The 16,902-nt window shown below is 39.4% G+C and overlaps 3 protein-coding genes across 4 annotated transcripts; 1 reads left to right on the forward strand and 2 right to left on the reverse strand.

Moving 5' to 3' along the window:
- Positions 1-198: 198 nt before the first annotated feature.
- LOC111593550 (cyclin-dependent kinase 4) lies at positions 199-6,670 on the reverse strand. Its single transcript, XM_023306404.2, has 7 exons — positions 6,366-6,670; positions 4,891-5,027; positions 2,856-3,021; positions 1,307-1,442; positions 915-1,243; positions 720-855; positions 199-657 (listed from the first exon to the last, which is right to left on the reverse strand). The coding sequence occupies exons 2-7, from the start codon at positions 4,991-4,993 to the stop codon at positions 574-576; spliced, it is 954 nt and encodes a 317-aa protein (XP_023162172.1). The 5' UTR covers positions 4,994-5,027; positions 6,366-6,670; the 3' UTR covers positions 199-573.
- A 3,147-nt stretch (positions 6,671-9,817) lies between these two features.
- LOC111593567 lies at positions 9,818-13,786 on the forward strand. Its single transcript, XM_023306429.2, has 2 exons — positions 9,818-10,125; positions 12,965-13,786. The coding sequence occupies exons 1-2, from the start codon at positions 10,105-10,107 to the stop codon at positions 13,424-13,426; spliced, it is 483 nt and encodes a 160-aa protein (XP_023162197.1). The 5' UTR covers positions 9,818-10,104; the 3' UTR covers positions 13,427-13,786.
- A 1,163-nt stretch (positions 13,787-14,949) lies between these two features.
- LOC111593552 (venom protease) lies at positions 14,950-16,875 on the reverse strand. Of its 2 annotated transcripts, XM_023306406.2 has the most exons (3): positions 16,712-16,875; positions 16,067-16,349; positions 14,950-16,000 (listed from the first exon to the last, which is right to left on the reverse strand). In XM_023306406.2, exons 1-3 carry the CDS (start codon positions 16,835-16,837, stop codon positions 15,171-15,173), a joined length of 1,239 nt encoding a protein of 412 aa, XP_023162174.2. In that variant the 5' UTR covers positions 16,838-16,875; the 3' UTR covers positions 14,950-15,170. The 2 variants fall into 2 exon arrangements, with proteins under 2 accessions (XP_023162174.2, XP_023162175.2); XM_023306407.2 differs by lacking the exon at positions 16,712-16,875 and having other exon boundaries at positions 16,067-16,414.
- Between the last annotated feature and the right edge of the window lie 27 nt (positions 16,876-16,902).

The following is a 16,902-nucleotide window of genomic DNA, read 5'->3' on the forward strand; positions in this document are numbered from 1 at the left end:
TTCAGCTCTTATATTAAGAGTAAATGCCAGCTCTGTTAACATTAAAAGTACCACACGTATAAGACTGGATAAGTGCGCGCCTTATTTGAATGTGAATTTCAATTCTTTATTAAATGCATTATTTTCAATCGCTTACAGCAAATATTTAAAATTTACCAATAACGCTTTGTGTATGTATAAAAATATTGTAAATATAGTATATTTATAATTATATATTTATGCATGTATATATAGTGGTGTTGTACAGGTATTACGAACAGCGCAATTTTGAATATATTTATTTATGTATACGTGGTATATATATTGATCATATATATATAGGATATATGCCTGAGCACGTCTCTAGTCCTGAACTTGATGTATCACATTTTAGAAAGGATCTCGCAATCCTCGAGCTCCGTTTTACTGCAGTTGATTAACAAAAATCAAAAACCTTTACAATTAACAATATATGTATATATAAGGATTGATACAAATAAAAAAAAATAGATATATATATATCTGGGAAAGTTATATATAAAGAAAAGGAACATTGCAGCATATCGCTTGGATTTGTGGACTATAAAACAGCCCTTACAGTGGCTCCTGCTGGAAGTAATCGTGATTCAAGCACTCCAACGCAGTGAGACGCTGATGCAGATCATACGAAAGCATTTGCTAAGGCAGATATGAAAGAGATTAGTTAATGAATAAATACATGGAGTGAAGCGAGTGCTTACATTCAGCAAATCATCAGCGAACTCGCATAAGTCTGGACAGAAGTCGGAGGGTCGCTTGCGAGCGCGGGGTGGAAAATGTTCCCTCGTAATGCAAATGCTCTTTGGCCACTGCTGCTCCGTCGGACGCCCAGTAAGTCTGCAATAAGAACAGCTGAATAAATACACACACAAGCGCTCAGCTATGGGCAAACCCACTCGAAGATGCGATCGAGTTGATTCTTCTCAGAGTTGCCCGGGAAGAGGGGCTTGCGGTTGAACATCTCGAAGATGATGCAGGCAGCGCTCCAGATGTCGACGGCGCTATTATAGCCCTGGGCAAGCAGCACCTCGGGCGCCCTGTACCACAGGGTGACCACCACTGAGGTGAGTTTCATGTCCACGCCGTACGTCTTGGCCAAACCAAAGTCTGCGATTTTCAAATGACCCTGTGATGAGACGAGCAGATTTTGAGGCTTCAAGTCCCGATGAATAATGCGATTGGCATGCAGAAAGTCCACGCCAGTTAACAGCTCGCGAGCCAAGCGCTGCAATGCATATCAATTTTAATTAATTTTAAAACATATTGCAATTTATCTAATACTGTCTACCTGCACATTTAGGGGCGACATGCCGGATTGTGGTAAAGCTTCTATCAAGTCAGATAGATCCTGTTCTAAGTGCTCAAATATAAGCAGAATCAGCAATTTGCCATCTCGTTCCAAGAACTGGCATACTTCGAACAGTCTGTTGATTGGGGAAATTATAGCATATCAATGTGTGCTGTTGTAGTGTATGGTGGGGAAATTATAAGTGTTAAATGTGTATATGTGCATTTGGAGAATTTGTCGGTTGTGTAAGTGTGTGCGCTATGGAGAAACCGAGTCTATATATGGTGCGCCATGCTGCGGACATTTGGCGTACTACAAAAACACTCCACTCATACAATTTACTAAAACTCTACAGCTTTCGATCAAGAGCACGCACGCTGGGGAACGAAGAGTGAATAACAGCAGTGCCCCAAGTTCAATATGGAGAGTCTTTTTCTAACATTCTGTTAGCTAACAGTTTTGAATGACTGTTAATTTAAATGCCAAATTCCTATATATTTATTTATAAATTTAGAAATATAGAAAAAAAATTTTTTTTAGGCACTATATTATAGATTTATCATATTTATCACTAAAAATTGTTGTGCAGTCAAAAGAAATGTATACACATAGATTTATTTACTTTTAAACAATTCAGTAAGCATTTTACGCTCAGCACAAAAGAAATGAACAAAACGCTTAATCGAATTGAAGAGCAGCAGAGTTAAGTTTCTGCTGTGCGCTCTTTGACGATAAGAGTCATTTATGTCACTGTTAAATAAATCGTAGCATTTATCTGTACTCATTTACTCTTGATCGTAATACCGTAGCTGAGAGTCGAGCGGAATAACCAGATATTCATCTGGTTGAGTGAGTCGACCGACATTTTTAGTACTGAGCGAGTTTGAGAATGAGTAGTACCCAACGCCGCCGCTAGTGATGCATATAAAATTAGGTTCGTTGCAAAGTATTTTTCGCAAACGCAACATTTTAGTATAAGTTAATTTTACTTGTAAACAAAGCTGGCAATTTAGAGCTTCTTTGAATGGCTAAATTCCATGGCAATAGATTAGTTGTTTGTTGCTGCTGTCGTTGCTGCTGTCGTTGCTAATGTTGTTGCAAATAACATTTGCGACGCCGTTATCAGCAGCAGCAGGGCAAGCAGGCGCCACTTAGTTTGACGTTTGCTTTAATAACATGCACATGCCACTGTGCCAATGGGCGTGTGCATGTGTGTGAGTGAGAGTGCGCATACATTTGTATTGGGGGTGGAATGCAACTCTGTCGCTGTGTCCGTTGCATTTACGCTTGTTTTAGCGACTGTTGTAGGTCAGTTGACGAAAAGCAAGCAGTAAAGCAGAAAGATAAACACAAGAGAGTTGCTAATAACCGTAGAGTTCCATTTGAGTGTGCGAAAATAAACACCCACACACACACAAGCCATTGCCATTGCCATTGTCTGTAATCTGTTCGCAGCACGTAACGTGACGACTTTTTTAAGTTAGTGAACAAATAGTGGGGCGCCACCCAGATAACACAAATGTAGCAGTATGTGTATGCAGTTACTCACTTAACAATGTTCGCATGATCGTATGTGTTTAGCTGCTTCAGCAGGGAAATCTCTCGCAGCGTCGATGCACTCACTCCGTTTTCAGTGAGTGCAATGCGCACCTTCTTAATAGCCACGAATTGGCCTGTTAGATTGTCGCGTGCCCGATAAACGGTACCATAGGCGCCTGTAAAGACAATGTAAATGTTAATGTTAATGCAAATGTTGGCGAAACTCAGTTGTGTTAACAGTAAATAGGTCACACACAAACACGCAAACATGCATAAATAGATTACAGTTATAGCTCTGTCAAAGAAAAAAGACAATAAAAGTAAATTGCAAAACGCAAAGGAACCAAATGGACAGAGCAAGCAGCAGATAAGAGCAAGTGAATTTAGTTGTATGTATATATATACATTCATATGTATATAGCTTTGGATTTTTTTGCCAATGCTATGAACTAGAAATTTCGCACACAAATATGTACATTGCAAATGCCTGCCAGAACCCAGACCTAGAACCTAAAACAGAAAGCAAACGAAAGAAAAGAAAAGGAAAAAACAAAAACAAAATACACTGAAAACATGCCGTCAGCTGTGTTGATAAGCAAACCGGCTGATTTTTGGTGATATCTTTGTTGCCGAAAACGAATGAGAGCGTGGGAGAGTAGCAGTGAGAGAGACAGAGTATCGTAGACATAGAAAGAGGGAGAGCTCGCGCGATGAAGAAATGTCTGACAAGAATCGAATCAAATTCAGAAAGACTAAATTCTGTCACCAGAAATTTATGACCGAATGGGCCAAGCCATCCAGGCAAGCAGACAGAGCAAAAGAGAGCAAAGAACACGGCATTTAGTCAGTTGGCATGCGGCGTGGGAGTTTTTCTATTTTGGTTGACATTCGCATTCGATATGTTCCGCATGTCACCGATTTTGATTTGATGACTCGCACACATATTTCTATAGCTGGTGTTGCTACTACTGCTCGCTGCAAAAGTCAAGTACAAGGCCAGGTTCACATTCAGCACACAACAATGCAGTACAATAAAAATTATAATAACAAAAAACAAAACACGGGAACTCTGGGAAACGGAACAACAACAAAAAACACTCAGTCGACTATTTTTTGACGACTCGTTTTAGTCTTCTGCCCTCTCTTTCAATTGTCACATCTGTGCACAAAATCAAAACCAACAACAACACGCAGCAAAAGCCGAAAAACCAAAACGCGTAAAAGCAAGAGGCAATAATTGAATGAATGCGAAAAGGCAGCATGACAAAATAAAGCAACAAAAGCAGACACATTTTGTTTTCAATGTCTTTCAAAAATGGGTTTAACTTGTTTTTTGTCTGTAGCAAGAGGAGTGGCAGGGGGAGGGGGGGAGGAGAAGCACTTACTTAACTATCTTCCAGAAATCTCTTAAAATGTAACTCAATCTGCTTTCGCAACAGACAGTTAAGGTGAAAGTTAACCCATTGTTGCCATGCCTATCGACCAGTCGTTCTACACACGTTCGTACCCCTAACACATATATACACATATTTATTGATTATCATATATGTATGCACATATATATCATTTTCATGCTCTAAGCGAACATCTTTTAGCAGTCCTGTACTCAATCTCAGCTCTGTGACGTAATTGATTTATTTTGGAATTCTTAAAAGAAAGAAGATGCACAGTGCGATAAAATTTGGATTGTTTGCTTAGTTCTTATCTGGCCGTTGTACCTGACAAACCAATTTCAATATTTACTTTTTAGTTTCTTTTCCAATTCAGATGCACGTGGTTTTGTCGACCTGAAAGTATGCAACAATATTTGTAATCCCATATTTTTCCTGTCTTGGAAGGGGTTTCTGCAGTTGAAATTTGACTGAGAACCCAGTATTTCCCCTTATAAATGCATTTGCTATGGCTGCCAAAATGAATAACAACTGTTTGTTAGGCTTGCACGAAAGATCTGTTACCTGACATACGATTAATTAATCAACAGTATTTAACACTGACTCGTGTAATTGAAAATTTTAGAAAATTATTTAATAACAGCATGAACATACCTGTGCCAATAATATCCAGTTCCTTATAGTTTATTGGTACAATATCCTCCACACCTTGTGGTTCAGACATTTTTTGTCTTTTGCTTTGTGATACAGAGGCCATTATAGATATATCTTCTTCTTATTCTGTTATTAAACTGCAAGATGTATAAAAGAAATAATAGATGATTATTTTCAGGGGAGCCACCCAAGGGTTAATTTGTGTACAGGGTCAACAGTCAAGATCAGTTTACAGCAACTGTTAACAGTGCCCAACTGCAAGGTACAGGGCCAATGCAGGGTTAAAATGTTAACATAACATAACATAACATAACTGAGCCCTGTGCGCGTGTAACAGGTGTGAATTTCGCTTGTGCGGTCTCTATGTAGCCATGCCTATGCCTACTTACTTCTGGCTTGACACTATTCTCTTTTGTTTTTATAGTTTTTATTTTTATAACTTGCTGCTGCTGTTGCTGTTGTTGTTGTTGTCGTTGGTAGGTCGACGAACTCTGCGGAGGCTAAGATGATTGCTATTTGGTTCTGTTTGAACATTTATTTATAATATATTCGCTTATTCACCGCTTGCCAGTTACCAATGCCAACTGATATTGCCGTTCCTTTTTGGCGTGCTTTTGATTTTGCTTTTATTGCTTTTGCTGCATGAGCAAAGCACAAAAGCAACATTTGTTGCTCTCTTTTGTGTTTTTTTTTTGCCATTTGTCAATTAATTCTAATCGCAACCGAAAGCAACAGTAACAACACACACACACACACACAAATAATAATAATAACAATAACAACAGCAGAAGTAGCAGCACCAGCAGCAGCAGCGACGACAACAGTAACAAGAGAGCATCCACACAAAGAGCAACAAAATAAAAGTCAAAAAAAATATTATAGCAGCTAAAAATTTCGGTTCTTTTCATCACGATATGAACGACGCGCACATACCCTTTGCCATAAAACGTGTTGCAGAGCAGCAGCAAGCGAGTGTTTAGAGGGGAAATTATGAAATGATTGCGGCAGTGAAAAGCATATTCAAAGCAAGTCTATAAGTGAGTGTGTTTCTCTGTGTGCATGAGTGTGCGTGCTTTGCTCCTTTATGAAATTGCCAATTGCGAATTGCGAATCGAAATAAAATAGGCAATATACCCAGACGAGCTGGCATTGCGATTACGTGTGTGCGAATTATTAATATTAGTTAAATATTAAAATGTGTTTTGTGTTTGTCAAGACCGAATAATAATAGCAGCAGCAGCAGCGAAACTCACAGAATATGCGCTGTAATTCTACATCCATATGTATTCATGCATATGCATGTACATATGTATGTATGTATGTACACTCACGCACACCGTAAGCACAGACGCCGCGATCGGTAAATTTATTTTTCTACGAAAAAATGCTACCACTTTGGACGCAATAACGAGAAATGGCAGAAAAACCCCATGTTAAAAGCAAGCGATCACGATTAATCCACTATTGAGACATACCGGCTCATACACCTGTATTAAACACTGTATATTTTTTAAATAAAAATAAAGATTTTGACACTAACAATTTTTGTAACAAAGTGAATAAGCACGCAAACGAAAAACAGCACTCAAATAATACTAACAGGGACTTACGATATTCGTCGGGCATAAAAGAGATCTTCACTGTTATCGCTCTCTTAGCAATTTTAACATAACAGTGACCAATGGGAAGTGCATGAACGGCTTGGTACATTTGTACCAAAACATTGGTACTTTGTTTATTGTTACATTTTTGGGTGTTCAAATTATTAAATAAAATTAAATACAGCAAATACAAATATATGTTTGGGATTATTTGATGTATATTGTGTATATATGCGTGTTTCAATTATTTGGAATAATTTTGTGCATTTATAAAATGTATAAAATAATTAACAAATTACTCTTATACTTATTGGAAAATGTTACGCATTTGAAGAAAGTTGTACATTTCAAAAAATTTTATATATTTATAAAAATTGGCAATATAAAAAATAAACAAACGAATAAAAAATATACTACGTATACTTGCAAGTATTTAATAAATATTCAAATATTTTTTAAACTTTATCATGGAAATTTCCCTACTTTTGAAAGTGTGCGGGTAAAGCAAATTTGAGCTGTGCGCAGCCAACTTCAAACCAGTTTGAATGTAGCTGTGCAACTGCGGTGAAACCTGTTCGCATCTAACATCAAACATGCTCGACGCTGCCCGTAACCAACTTCCAGCTGATGCAAACTGTTTTGCTCCAACCTCAACTCTGTACAGCGTTGCCACTTAATTGATGGAAGTGCGCGTAATTCAAACCATAAAAATGATTCCACAACGTGATGCTAATAAAGTCCTTAATTGAATTTAGGCAACGAGTGATACGTGGTTTTATTAGCGAGCAGGCAGGCAGACCAGATGGAATGGCAACATGTTTTTAATTAAGCCAAAATCAGCACAGCAATATTAAATTTCCATCATTAAGCCACTGTGACGTGCTGCCAAGTGATAATTGAACGATCTGGAGTGACGTACACTGCAGAAAATAAACAGAGCTCGACATGTCAAGTGAAACAGTCAATAAATCTAACATACCTCAGCCAGTACTACTGCCATCTATTTGTGATTGGCTGAGCTGAGAGAACAAACAACGATTGGCTCTTGCCTTGCCCTAGCTCAACTTTAACCAATCTGACAGATGGGTTCAAATCCGATAGCTGTAATGAATCACTTATGAAATCGCATGAATCACGTCACCCAACGCATCCAGTGAAAATATTCAGCCCCATCGGGCGGTGCCAGTTACTGCCCCAACCACAGTCCCACTTCCACTCACACTCACATTGAACTCTGTTTAGCACCTCGGATGTTGTTTCTTTTCTTTTGGTATTTTTTTACGGAAGCAGCTCGGCTTCGGGCCCCAGGTCCAGCCCATATTTCGCTCAATTAGTTGCTGGAAATAAAGATGATTCAAGCGAAATGTCATCAAAAATGCAATTGCTCATCTAATTGTGCTAATTTTCTGAAGAAGTTCGCAGGAATCTTAATCATTTCCTAAGCAGGCTGACCAGCAGCAGCAGACGCCGCAGCATTTACAGGGTATTCATGGACAGAGCATGCTCTGGTAGTGTCGCCTACTCTTTGACATTTGTTTTGGATTTGTCTTGTGACGATTTCGTGAAACCGGCTCTCGGTCGAAATTAATTAAAAATCAATTAAATTAAATTAAATTTATTTAACAAAATAAAAATGCACAAAATACCATTTGGCTGCTGGCATTTGAGCAGCGGCGTTGACAAGTTTGTGCAGTTCGTTTGTTTTGATTTGAAGCGGAATAATAAATCACGTGTACTCCACGGACGGATGGCTTAAGCCAGCCGGAGAGCGCCCTCTGAAGCTGCATTCCAATTGGAGTTTGCTTGCTTCTGCATCGCTGGCCACTGTCAACTGTCCCAAATTGTCGTATCTTTGAGTTGCTTAACCTTCGTCGCGCCTGAGATAACATGTTCAAGAGCAGCAGCAGCAGCAGCAGCGCCAGCTCGTGTTGACAGTTTTCCGACTGTGCGTCATCAAGCGGATCAGCTTGGCTCAGATCATTTGCCTAATGAGCGAGACAAGTTTTTAAATTGGGTTTCCGTTTTACTAGCCGATAAGCTGCGACAGCTCAGAGCTCTGCTGCCTGTGCTTCCGTATTGTTTTGAGGCGCCACGCCCACGCCACGCCACGGCACGGCACGCCCTAATCCTGCACAGCTTTGCTTGTGCAATGCGACGCAGAGAGACATCATCAATTCGCTTTGATTCGCTTTGATTTGCCTTGATTAGTGTCTGCGTCATGGAAAGATTTAATTAAACGTAATGCGAAAAGCAAACATTTCAGCGCGACACAAACAATAATCGACTATAAACAGGAATTTCTACCTAAAGGCGACGTCTACATACGCTAGGGGAAGCAGTGCGATGCGGCAGACTGACAGGGATTGAGCAGAGAAGCTGAAATTTGATGCAGCAAAGACTGAGTATCTGTTGCAGATGGAAGCAGATAAGAGAGACAACTAACTATATAGAATTGCAATACTGAAACGAGCTTGTTGAGTTGAAGAGATCCTTCAGCTCTGCAGCTCTGCTCAAGTTCTATTAGCTTAGACAGAGCATAGAGCGCTGATCTCCTGCTATCAGCTCACTCAATCTCTATCCCTATCTTTCCCTCTCTCTATCTCTCTCTCTGTACCTTTCTCTACTAAACAGAGATATAGTCATTCTGTTCAGACTATATATGACTATTTATATATGATATATGAAACTTGACTCGAGCTAACTCCTATAACTAGCTATGCAAGAGTCTATCAAAGATATAGTTAGCTATATATATGCTATCTTTCGACTTCTCTTACTGATGCTTATCAGTAATTTCAGTAATTTATCTAAACAAATCTCGCCCACCCTCGCACACTGTTTGCCTTAGCTGAATGTCCCTCTTTGCGAGCGTATGGCAATAATAATAAATCTGTTTTTGTTTGCAGCTTCCTCTTCAGGTGCGCACAAGAGTTTAATAGCAGCGAGACGCGCCACGATAATAACTATGAAAGTGCGCGCAGCCTCCTCCTCCTCCGCCTCCGCCTCCGAGGCAACAAATTCGTGTCGTGACCCAGCCAAAAGCGCAAAATCGAATCGAGCTGCGCGGCGAGAGCTATGAAGAGCAACGCCTTCAAGTGGCGCACTGGACATGCACTTGCGAGTCCCTGTCTCCAGCTCGGCCAGCAGCGCCTTGGCTAATTCGTGACATCGACAACACTTAACACCAGCAACCAGTGCGACAGCAGCAGCGGCAGCCAAACGAAACCCGTTCGGCTGTATCTTAACGTGGCTGGCTGGCTGGCTGGCTGGCTGAGCGAGGGCGGCACGCGGAGGCTGTTGGCCATATATAAAAGTGAATTTGTGACAAATATTCTGAACAGTTAGTGCGCACGCTTAGCGGCGACAACATCAGCCAAATCATAATCGAACGTCGCGCTTAGCAGTTGTGATAAGCCGAGCAGACAGAGGCACTGAGTCAATAAATTATCATCAGCAGATTGTGAAACGAGCGAAATTTAACAGAAAATAAATAACGCGAGTGCGCAATTGGAACAGAAGAGAAACAGCATTTTCGAGTGTGTTCAGGATAAGCAACTGGCAATAAAAATAAGATATACATATATATTTAAATATAGTTGAAACACAACAAAACATGTGCTCGTTAAAGCAACAAGTGAGTATTGAAGCGAAGCGAACTGACGCTTATTTATTTTATTATATTCGCGATTTGAGTAACGGCAAACGTGTTTGGTTAGCATTTCGAAATTTTCGAATTTTCGCATCAAAAATGCATTTCAAATTTACAAAATTAATTGTCGAATATAAGTATATACAAATATCTGTGCGGCTATATATATATTTTTAACTTTGAGCTTAACCCAAATTTGTTTTGCATTTTTTCTGTTTTTATTTTTGAATTTTTTTGAAATATTTTTTTCGTGTCTTCTGAGCAAGGTCGAACAACAGTTTTAACTAACTTAAGTTATTCTCATTCTGAGCTAGTTTTTACCTTTGTCGCGGCTCAGATTTGTAACTCAATCGAGTTACTCTGAGACTATTCTATGCGCTTCATAAGGAAGTCCAAGCATAGCTCATAAAATTTGTTGAAGCAGCGATTCGCCTTGCTAAGAGCAGTCAGCTTGAAGCAGTTTCAATAACAAACTCTTAATTAACTAGACTTCTGCTTACTCTCATATGAGTCAATGAGTCTAGGTATTAGGCATTAGACTCGCTCTGCAGAGCAACAATTGCCATTGAAGCGGCCTCTGCATTTTAAGGGCTTTTTATTGATGCTCACATTTTACTGTATATAAGACTATACCCTTTACTTATTCAGTCTACATATGTATATATATATATACATATTTATATATTGATATCTTAAGTCATTTTAGTATTTCAACCTCGCTTATATCACAAGCAAATTTACTTAAGCCGGCTTTAAAGCCGCAGCTTCGATTTCATATTCATATATGAAACATTATTTATAATATAAAAGACTAATTAAAACACGCTGATTTTTTAGTTTGTAACTGTTATTTTCTTATTTTGCTAAAGACTTTATGCCTGTCAATCGTCATACAAATTCTTATAGAGATCTGCATAAGTTAGTTCAATTCTTTTGAAAAGCAGTTTCTTTTTTCTCTATCTGTTGCTTTCTCTCTTAATACATCTCTCTATGTACTTTTCCCTTCCTCTTCTTTGAATCTTTGTTATTTGTGTATAACTATATGTATCTGTCCTTACTCTCAATCAATATCTGTCTCTCTCTCTACCTTTCTCTGTTGTTTTCTCTATCTATCTCTCTCTCTCTCTCTCTCTCTTTCCCTCTTTGAATATCTCTATATTACTCTATCTCTTGATATCTCTGTTCCACTCTCTCTATCTTTCTCTGCATATCGTTCTTCCCTCTGAATATCTCAGTCTCTCTGTCTCTATCTGTCTCTCTCTGTCTATCTATCTCTTTATCTCACTCTTTCTCCCACTCATTCTCCCACTCTTTCTTAATATCTTTGTTCCACTCCATATCTATCTATCTCTCGCCGCCTGACTTCACTCTAAAGATCTGTATCTCTCTTTCATTTTCTCCCACTCTCTCTTTCTCTGTTCCTCTCTCAATGTCCCTCTTTTCCTCTCTCCCTATCACCTAATCAGAGCTCACCAGCCATACATATATTAGCATAGTTACTCTATAAATTGAGCTGTGACTGCCGCTGGCGAATCGCTTCCTTATTATACCCATTCTTGGCGCAGCTGGTGGACACAGGGTATTCACAAGCTATAGAAAGATGAAAAAACAAATCAAGTGTTATACATCTTATAGGTTAGCCCTGAGCCACAAAAGCGCAACCGGTTACAGAGACCAAGATACAGCTACAGATACAGATACAAAGATACAGATACGTTATTTATTTCTCGGTATTTTCAAGAGTTATTTTTTAATTTTATTTCGCTTTAACCGCTATCATATATCATGAAAAGTCAATTAATTAAAGTGGTTCAGCCTGTAAAATTTACATAATTAGCCGAAAAAACTGAACATTTGTCTATGTCCGCGGCTCGAACTTTGCTATTATCAATGAAGCAATTTATGCAGAACTCAGAGCGTGAATCATAAAATAATATATCTGTCTGTATGCATAAACATATGTTATATATTTATATAATTTTTTGTTGCGCCCAGCGTGGCAGAAAACCACAGAAAAACATGCGTAGAAAGGAGCTAATTGTGTTTCAGCAGCTGAATTTAGCAAGTGGGAGATAACTGTACAGATATATATGTATATATATATATAGGCGATATATATGCTGGCTGGATTAGCCTCCAGCTGAGCTGTCATTGAACGTCTGCCAGCGCATTCACCTACACCGAAAGCTGGTTTGAATTTAAGATAGATATCATCCGGTTTTGATTTTGTTTAGTCTTTAATTTGTCCTCTAAGAATAAGACTAATTTTATTAACACACACAAATCGAAATGTGATACATAAATTAAAGTCTCTCTATATACATATATATACGGTATATATATACTGTACTGTATGCTCGAAACATGCATCCGGCTTGGGCTGAGCCAAGGGCGCAGCATATTCAAATGTGGCTTTAAGGGTTGGGCCGGCCTGGTGGCATCTGTATTACCATCTGTAATTAGCATCCAGCGGGGTAATGATAGAGTTGTTCGGGTCTTACTCTCTCTCGTGATCATGAATATATTACGTGCAAACATAAATTAACTTTGATTGCGATTATATCACCAATATTTGTTAGTTTAAATTAAATTAATTATTGTATGCTAATTCAAAGCATATGCTTGACTGGTTCTAACAGTTTGCAGAACGTAACTCTCTAACTGGCTAACTGGCTAACAGCTAAGGGGCTAGAGGCTAGTGGCTAGTGGCTAGTGGCTAGTGGCTAGCCTCTGGTGACTGGCCTCCAAGCGCTATTCACACCTTCCATTTGGCTCATTTGCTTTGTTTTACTGATTTTCGTATTGTTTTGTTTTGTTTCCGCAGTTTTACACCCTGGCCGTGGCCCTGGGCGTTGTTTGCCTGGCGACAGCGATGCCCCAAGATCCGCAACAGCTGCAGGATGGGCCCCACACGCTGCTAGACATCGAGACGCCCAATCAGTTCAGCTACAACTCGCCGCTGGCCCAGCCAGACAGTCTGCGCTCCAAGCCGTACTTTGATTTCCTCAGCACGCTCTACGCACACGATTCGGCCAAGACGAATCTGTTTAAGAACCGGCCACAGCGCTCGGTGCCCTCCGAGTCAGTGGCAGAGCCACAGCCGGTGGCCGTGGCAGCTGCCGATCAGCCCAAGAGCCGTCGTCGGGATCGCAAGCGTCGCGCCATCGTCTTTCGCCCGCTGTTCGTCTATCAGCAGCGCGAGATCAAGAAGAAGGAGATCGCAGCCAGGAGACGCAGCGATGAGGCGCAACGTCGCAACTACCTGGAGTACTACAAGCGCTACTAGTCCAGCATCGAGCACTCTGAAAATCTATTCTAATCTAATCTAATCTAATCTAATCTAATCAACAACCATGCGCAATCCACATGCAACATGCAGCAATGGCTATGGCTGTCACTGGTCTTCTACAGGGTCCTCTCTAGCACTTAGCTTTTAATAATTGTGTTTTAGCTCTAAGTCAAGTCGAGTCTAGCACAACGCACTGCACTCAACACGAATCGACTACCTAAATCTATATCTATATATCTCTAATCCTTAATCTACATTATAATTATATAATCGCACACACCCACACCCACACCCACACACACACACACAAACACGCATTCGCACATCCCCTCCCAATCAATATGTTAAGTGATCGTATACCCTAAATTAAAATCCATCTATGTTATATTTGTTAACTGATTTTTACACAATTTGTTACTATTAAAGCTAACAAAAGTTAAATACGATATTCCGACTTTTACTATCTTTTACTATTTTACTTTAGTAGTAAAAAGAGTACTACTTGTATAGTAAATAGAGGAAGCAGAAAACATATTTGATAGCCAATTTTATATTTTATATTCAATAAATCTTGACTAGAACTCACAGAGAGTTATTGAACGTGGACATAGCAACTACTACTACTACTGGAACTAAAATTCTACTGCTACAAAGCTACTGCTATTCACATGAGTATTACATAGCTTTTACTATTTCTACTACTACTGCAACTACTATTTCTACTACTAATTTATAAAGCTACTACTATTTCTATGACTACTATATAGCTACAACTACTGAAACTACTATTTATACTCTAATTCAGCGTGGAAGTGCTAAAAGGTAGCAGGAGGCGTGGCAGACAGCATATACCGCTGTCCGCTTGTCTTTAAGCAGCAATCTAGGTAAGCACAGTATGGACTTTATGCTTATTCCTTGAATGCATATTCCTAAATACCATTCGCATCTCGAGTTCAGCGTTGTTCATAAAAATAGTAGTGCCACTGAGCACTAAATGTTGGAAAATAAAATGTTAGTAATAAACACAATATTTTGAAAACAATTCGAAATGAATATTGAGATTAGCATATTTTTAATTAACTTGCGAAAAATTAACAACATTTAGTTGTTCATAAAAATAGTAGTGGCATGTTCTGTGCGAGGTTCTGAAATGATTGTACAGAAATTCTATATTTCGGACTTTTTATAGCTCCCAAATATAATATATTATAAAGAGAATTTTTATTATTATTTGATTATCGTTAATTCCGAAAAAAATAAATTAAAATTTTTATTGCTGGCGAAAAAACAGCAATAACAAAGTTGACTGCGAGCTTTCAAGGTATAAATACATTTGAATATTTATGTGTATTCGATCAAAAAGCTTTCTATATAACAAAATCAGGTATAGATTTTATGTAAGCTATATGCAAAGAGTATAGGCTCAGGCTGAGAAATTTGTGCATTGTTTCATTTAACAGGCGTCGGCTTGAAATTTGATTTAAATTAAGAATTTCAAGATTTAATCATAGCTAAGAGGTTCGTTCTATCTCTTGACTCCGTGCTGATATAATTTTATAAGACACAATAACTTTTAAATGGGGTATTTTTAAAAATTTTATAATATTAAATGCATTACTTAATTTTAATCTAAATGATGAATATATCAAAATGATAATTTTAAATGAAGTTAATCTGTCGAATGCTTCTCAATAGAAAAAGTATTCGTTCGGGGCTCAGCCGAGAATGAATTGAATATGAATCACTCTCCCCAGATAATATTTTCGATCCAGTCCGTATAGAGATGCACTTTGGTATAGACGCTGGGAAATTTGTGATTGCCACAGATGACGCCGTAGGAGGTGACGCCAATTACCTGCTTCAGGCAATTGTAGACCGGATGCTGCACGAAGATGGGTCCGCCAGAGTCGCCGTTGCAGGTGTCTGCATGGCTGTCGATCGAACCGGAGCCAGCGCAGAACTGCGTGCGGGATACAATGCGACTTTCGAGTCGCTCGCTGCACACTTGATCGCTATAGCGTTTCAGGCCCACCCGCAGCAGCTGCGAGGATTTGTCGCCCGCATTTTTGGTATAGCCCCAGCCGGCGGCAGTCAGTTCGAGCTGCTCATCTCCGCTGTTGGACGGCAGGCAGGCGGGCGCCACATACTCATTCAGCGTGGCATTTCGGTCCAGCTCAAGCAGCGCAATGTCATTGTAGCGGCTGCCGTCGTCCTCGTCTGCATAGTCTGGATGCACCACATAGTTGACTAGCTGGAAGTCTTGTGGCTGGGCATCGTCTGTGGTGCTGTTGTAGTCCAATTCACCTAAGCGAACAACAAATTTCGGGGACTTGAAATTGGGATCTAAGCGCTGCTCCTTTGTCTCGGCAGTCTCCAGGCAATGGGCAGCCGTCAGCACATACTTGGGATGGATTAGAGTGCCACCACATTCCCAGCTAATGGCGGAGCTGCCCGGGTTTCGTGTGCCCAGCAGTGCCATGAAGGGAAATTCGCGACCCTTCACCTCGGTGCCACCCACAATGAGTGGCGTAAAGCGGCAGGTGGGTCGAACGTCATTGTAGCGACGGCACTCTTCGAATATCCAAAAGCAACTATTAATTAACATCAAAATTATTTGAAGCTAATCAATTTTCTTACCCTTTTCGTATAGCTTTATTGGTTTGGCCTGCGTTATCACTCGTTTTTGTGCATTTAGCGGCAGCGGACAGCAGACAATGTCGTTAAACTCATCGCAGTATTTAATCTTATTGGCACCGATAATGTATTCATTATAGAAGAGCACGGGACAGTCGGTGGCTGTTAGCTCCTTGCACTCGCCAGTGCCATTGTCACAGAACTCGCCGGGCACCGTTCGAGCCGACAAGGCTGAGAGTAGAAATATTGCCAAAAATTTACGGTTCGTGTTCATTGCCTTCAGCATCTGTTGAGAAACTGAACTCAATTTAGACGCTTGTTTCCCGTTAAACCAGATTAGTATATAGACAACAAAATCCAAAAGGCGAATACAAAAATAAAAGTGAATACTCAAAATAAACAGCAAAATCCGCTGGTATATGTACACACATGATTGCCATTCACTCGCCATTTTCTTATCGCATAGCAATCTGTATATACGCTTGATGGGTCAAGGTGAAATTCAATTTTGCTTGTCTTGCTTAACTTATGAGTTAATCATTTATTTAAAGATATCCTATTTATTTTGCTACAAAACAAATTAATCTCCAAAACATGTTTATATGTTCTTATTCAAAAGTTAAAATTTAAATAATATTTTATAATTACTTTATTAATAAGAAGGATAATATTCCAGACAGCGTAAATTATTTTCTCGAAAGGAAATTTAAATGAACCGCCACTCATAAGTAAATCGATAATAGTGTCGTAGCATAACAATACCGACACGCTCATTTATTTGTCGACTAGCGTTCCATTTTGGCGGTAAAATTATTCATACTGAAGCCAAGCTATCGGAA

This window comes from Drosophila hydei, unplaced genomic scaffold (genome assembly GCF_003285905.1).
Source record: "Drosophila hydei strain 15085-1641.00,03,60 unplaced genomic scaffold, DhydRS2 tig00008134-arrow-pilon, whole genome shotgun sequence".
NCBI lineage: Eukaryota > Metazoa > Arthropoda > Insecta > Diptera > Drosophilidae > Drosophila > Drosophila hydei.

Coding starts and splice junctions, on each gene's coding strand:
- LOC111593550 (XM_023306404.2), bottom strand. CDS start 4,993: ATGGCCTCTGTATCACAAAGCAAAAGACAAAAAATGTCTGAACCACAA. Junction 1,443..2,855: donor GATCATGCGAACATTGTTAA/GTGAGTAACTGC, acceptor CCCAATCAACAG/ACTGTTCGAAGTATGCCAGT. Junction 658..719: donor TCGCTGATGATTTGCTGAAT/GTAAGCACTCGC, acceptor TATCTGCCTTAG/CAAATGCTTTCGTATGATCT.
- LOC111593567 (XM_023306429.2), top strand. CDS start 10,105: ATGTGCTCGTTAAAGCAACAA. Junction 10,126..12,964: donor TGTGCTCGTTAAAGCAACAA/GTGAGTATTGAA, acceptor TTGTTTCCGCAG/TTTTACACCCTGGCCGTGGC.
- LOC111593552 (XM_023306406.2), bottom strand. CDS start 16,837: ATGAGCGTGTCGGTATTGTTATGCTACGACACTATTATCGATTTACTT. Junction 16,350..16,711: donor TTATCCTTCTTATTAATAAA/GTAATTATAAAA, acceptor GTTTCTCAACAG/ATGCTGAAGGCAATGAACAC. Junction 16,001..16,066: donor AATAAAGCTATACGAAAAGG/GTAAGAAAATTG, acceptor GGATATTCGAAG/AGTGCCGTCGCTACAATGAC.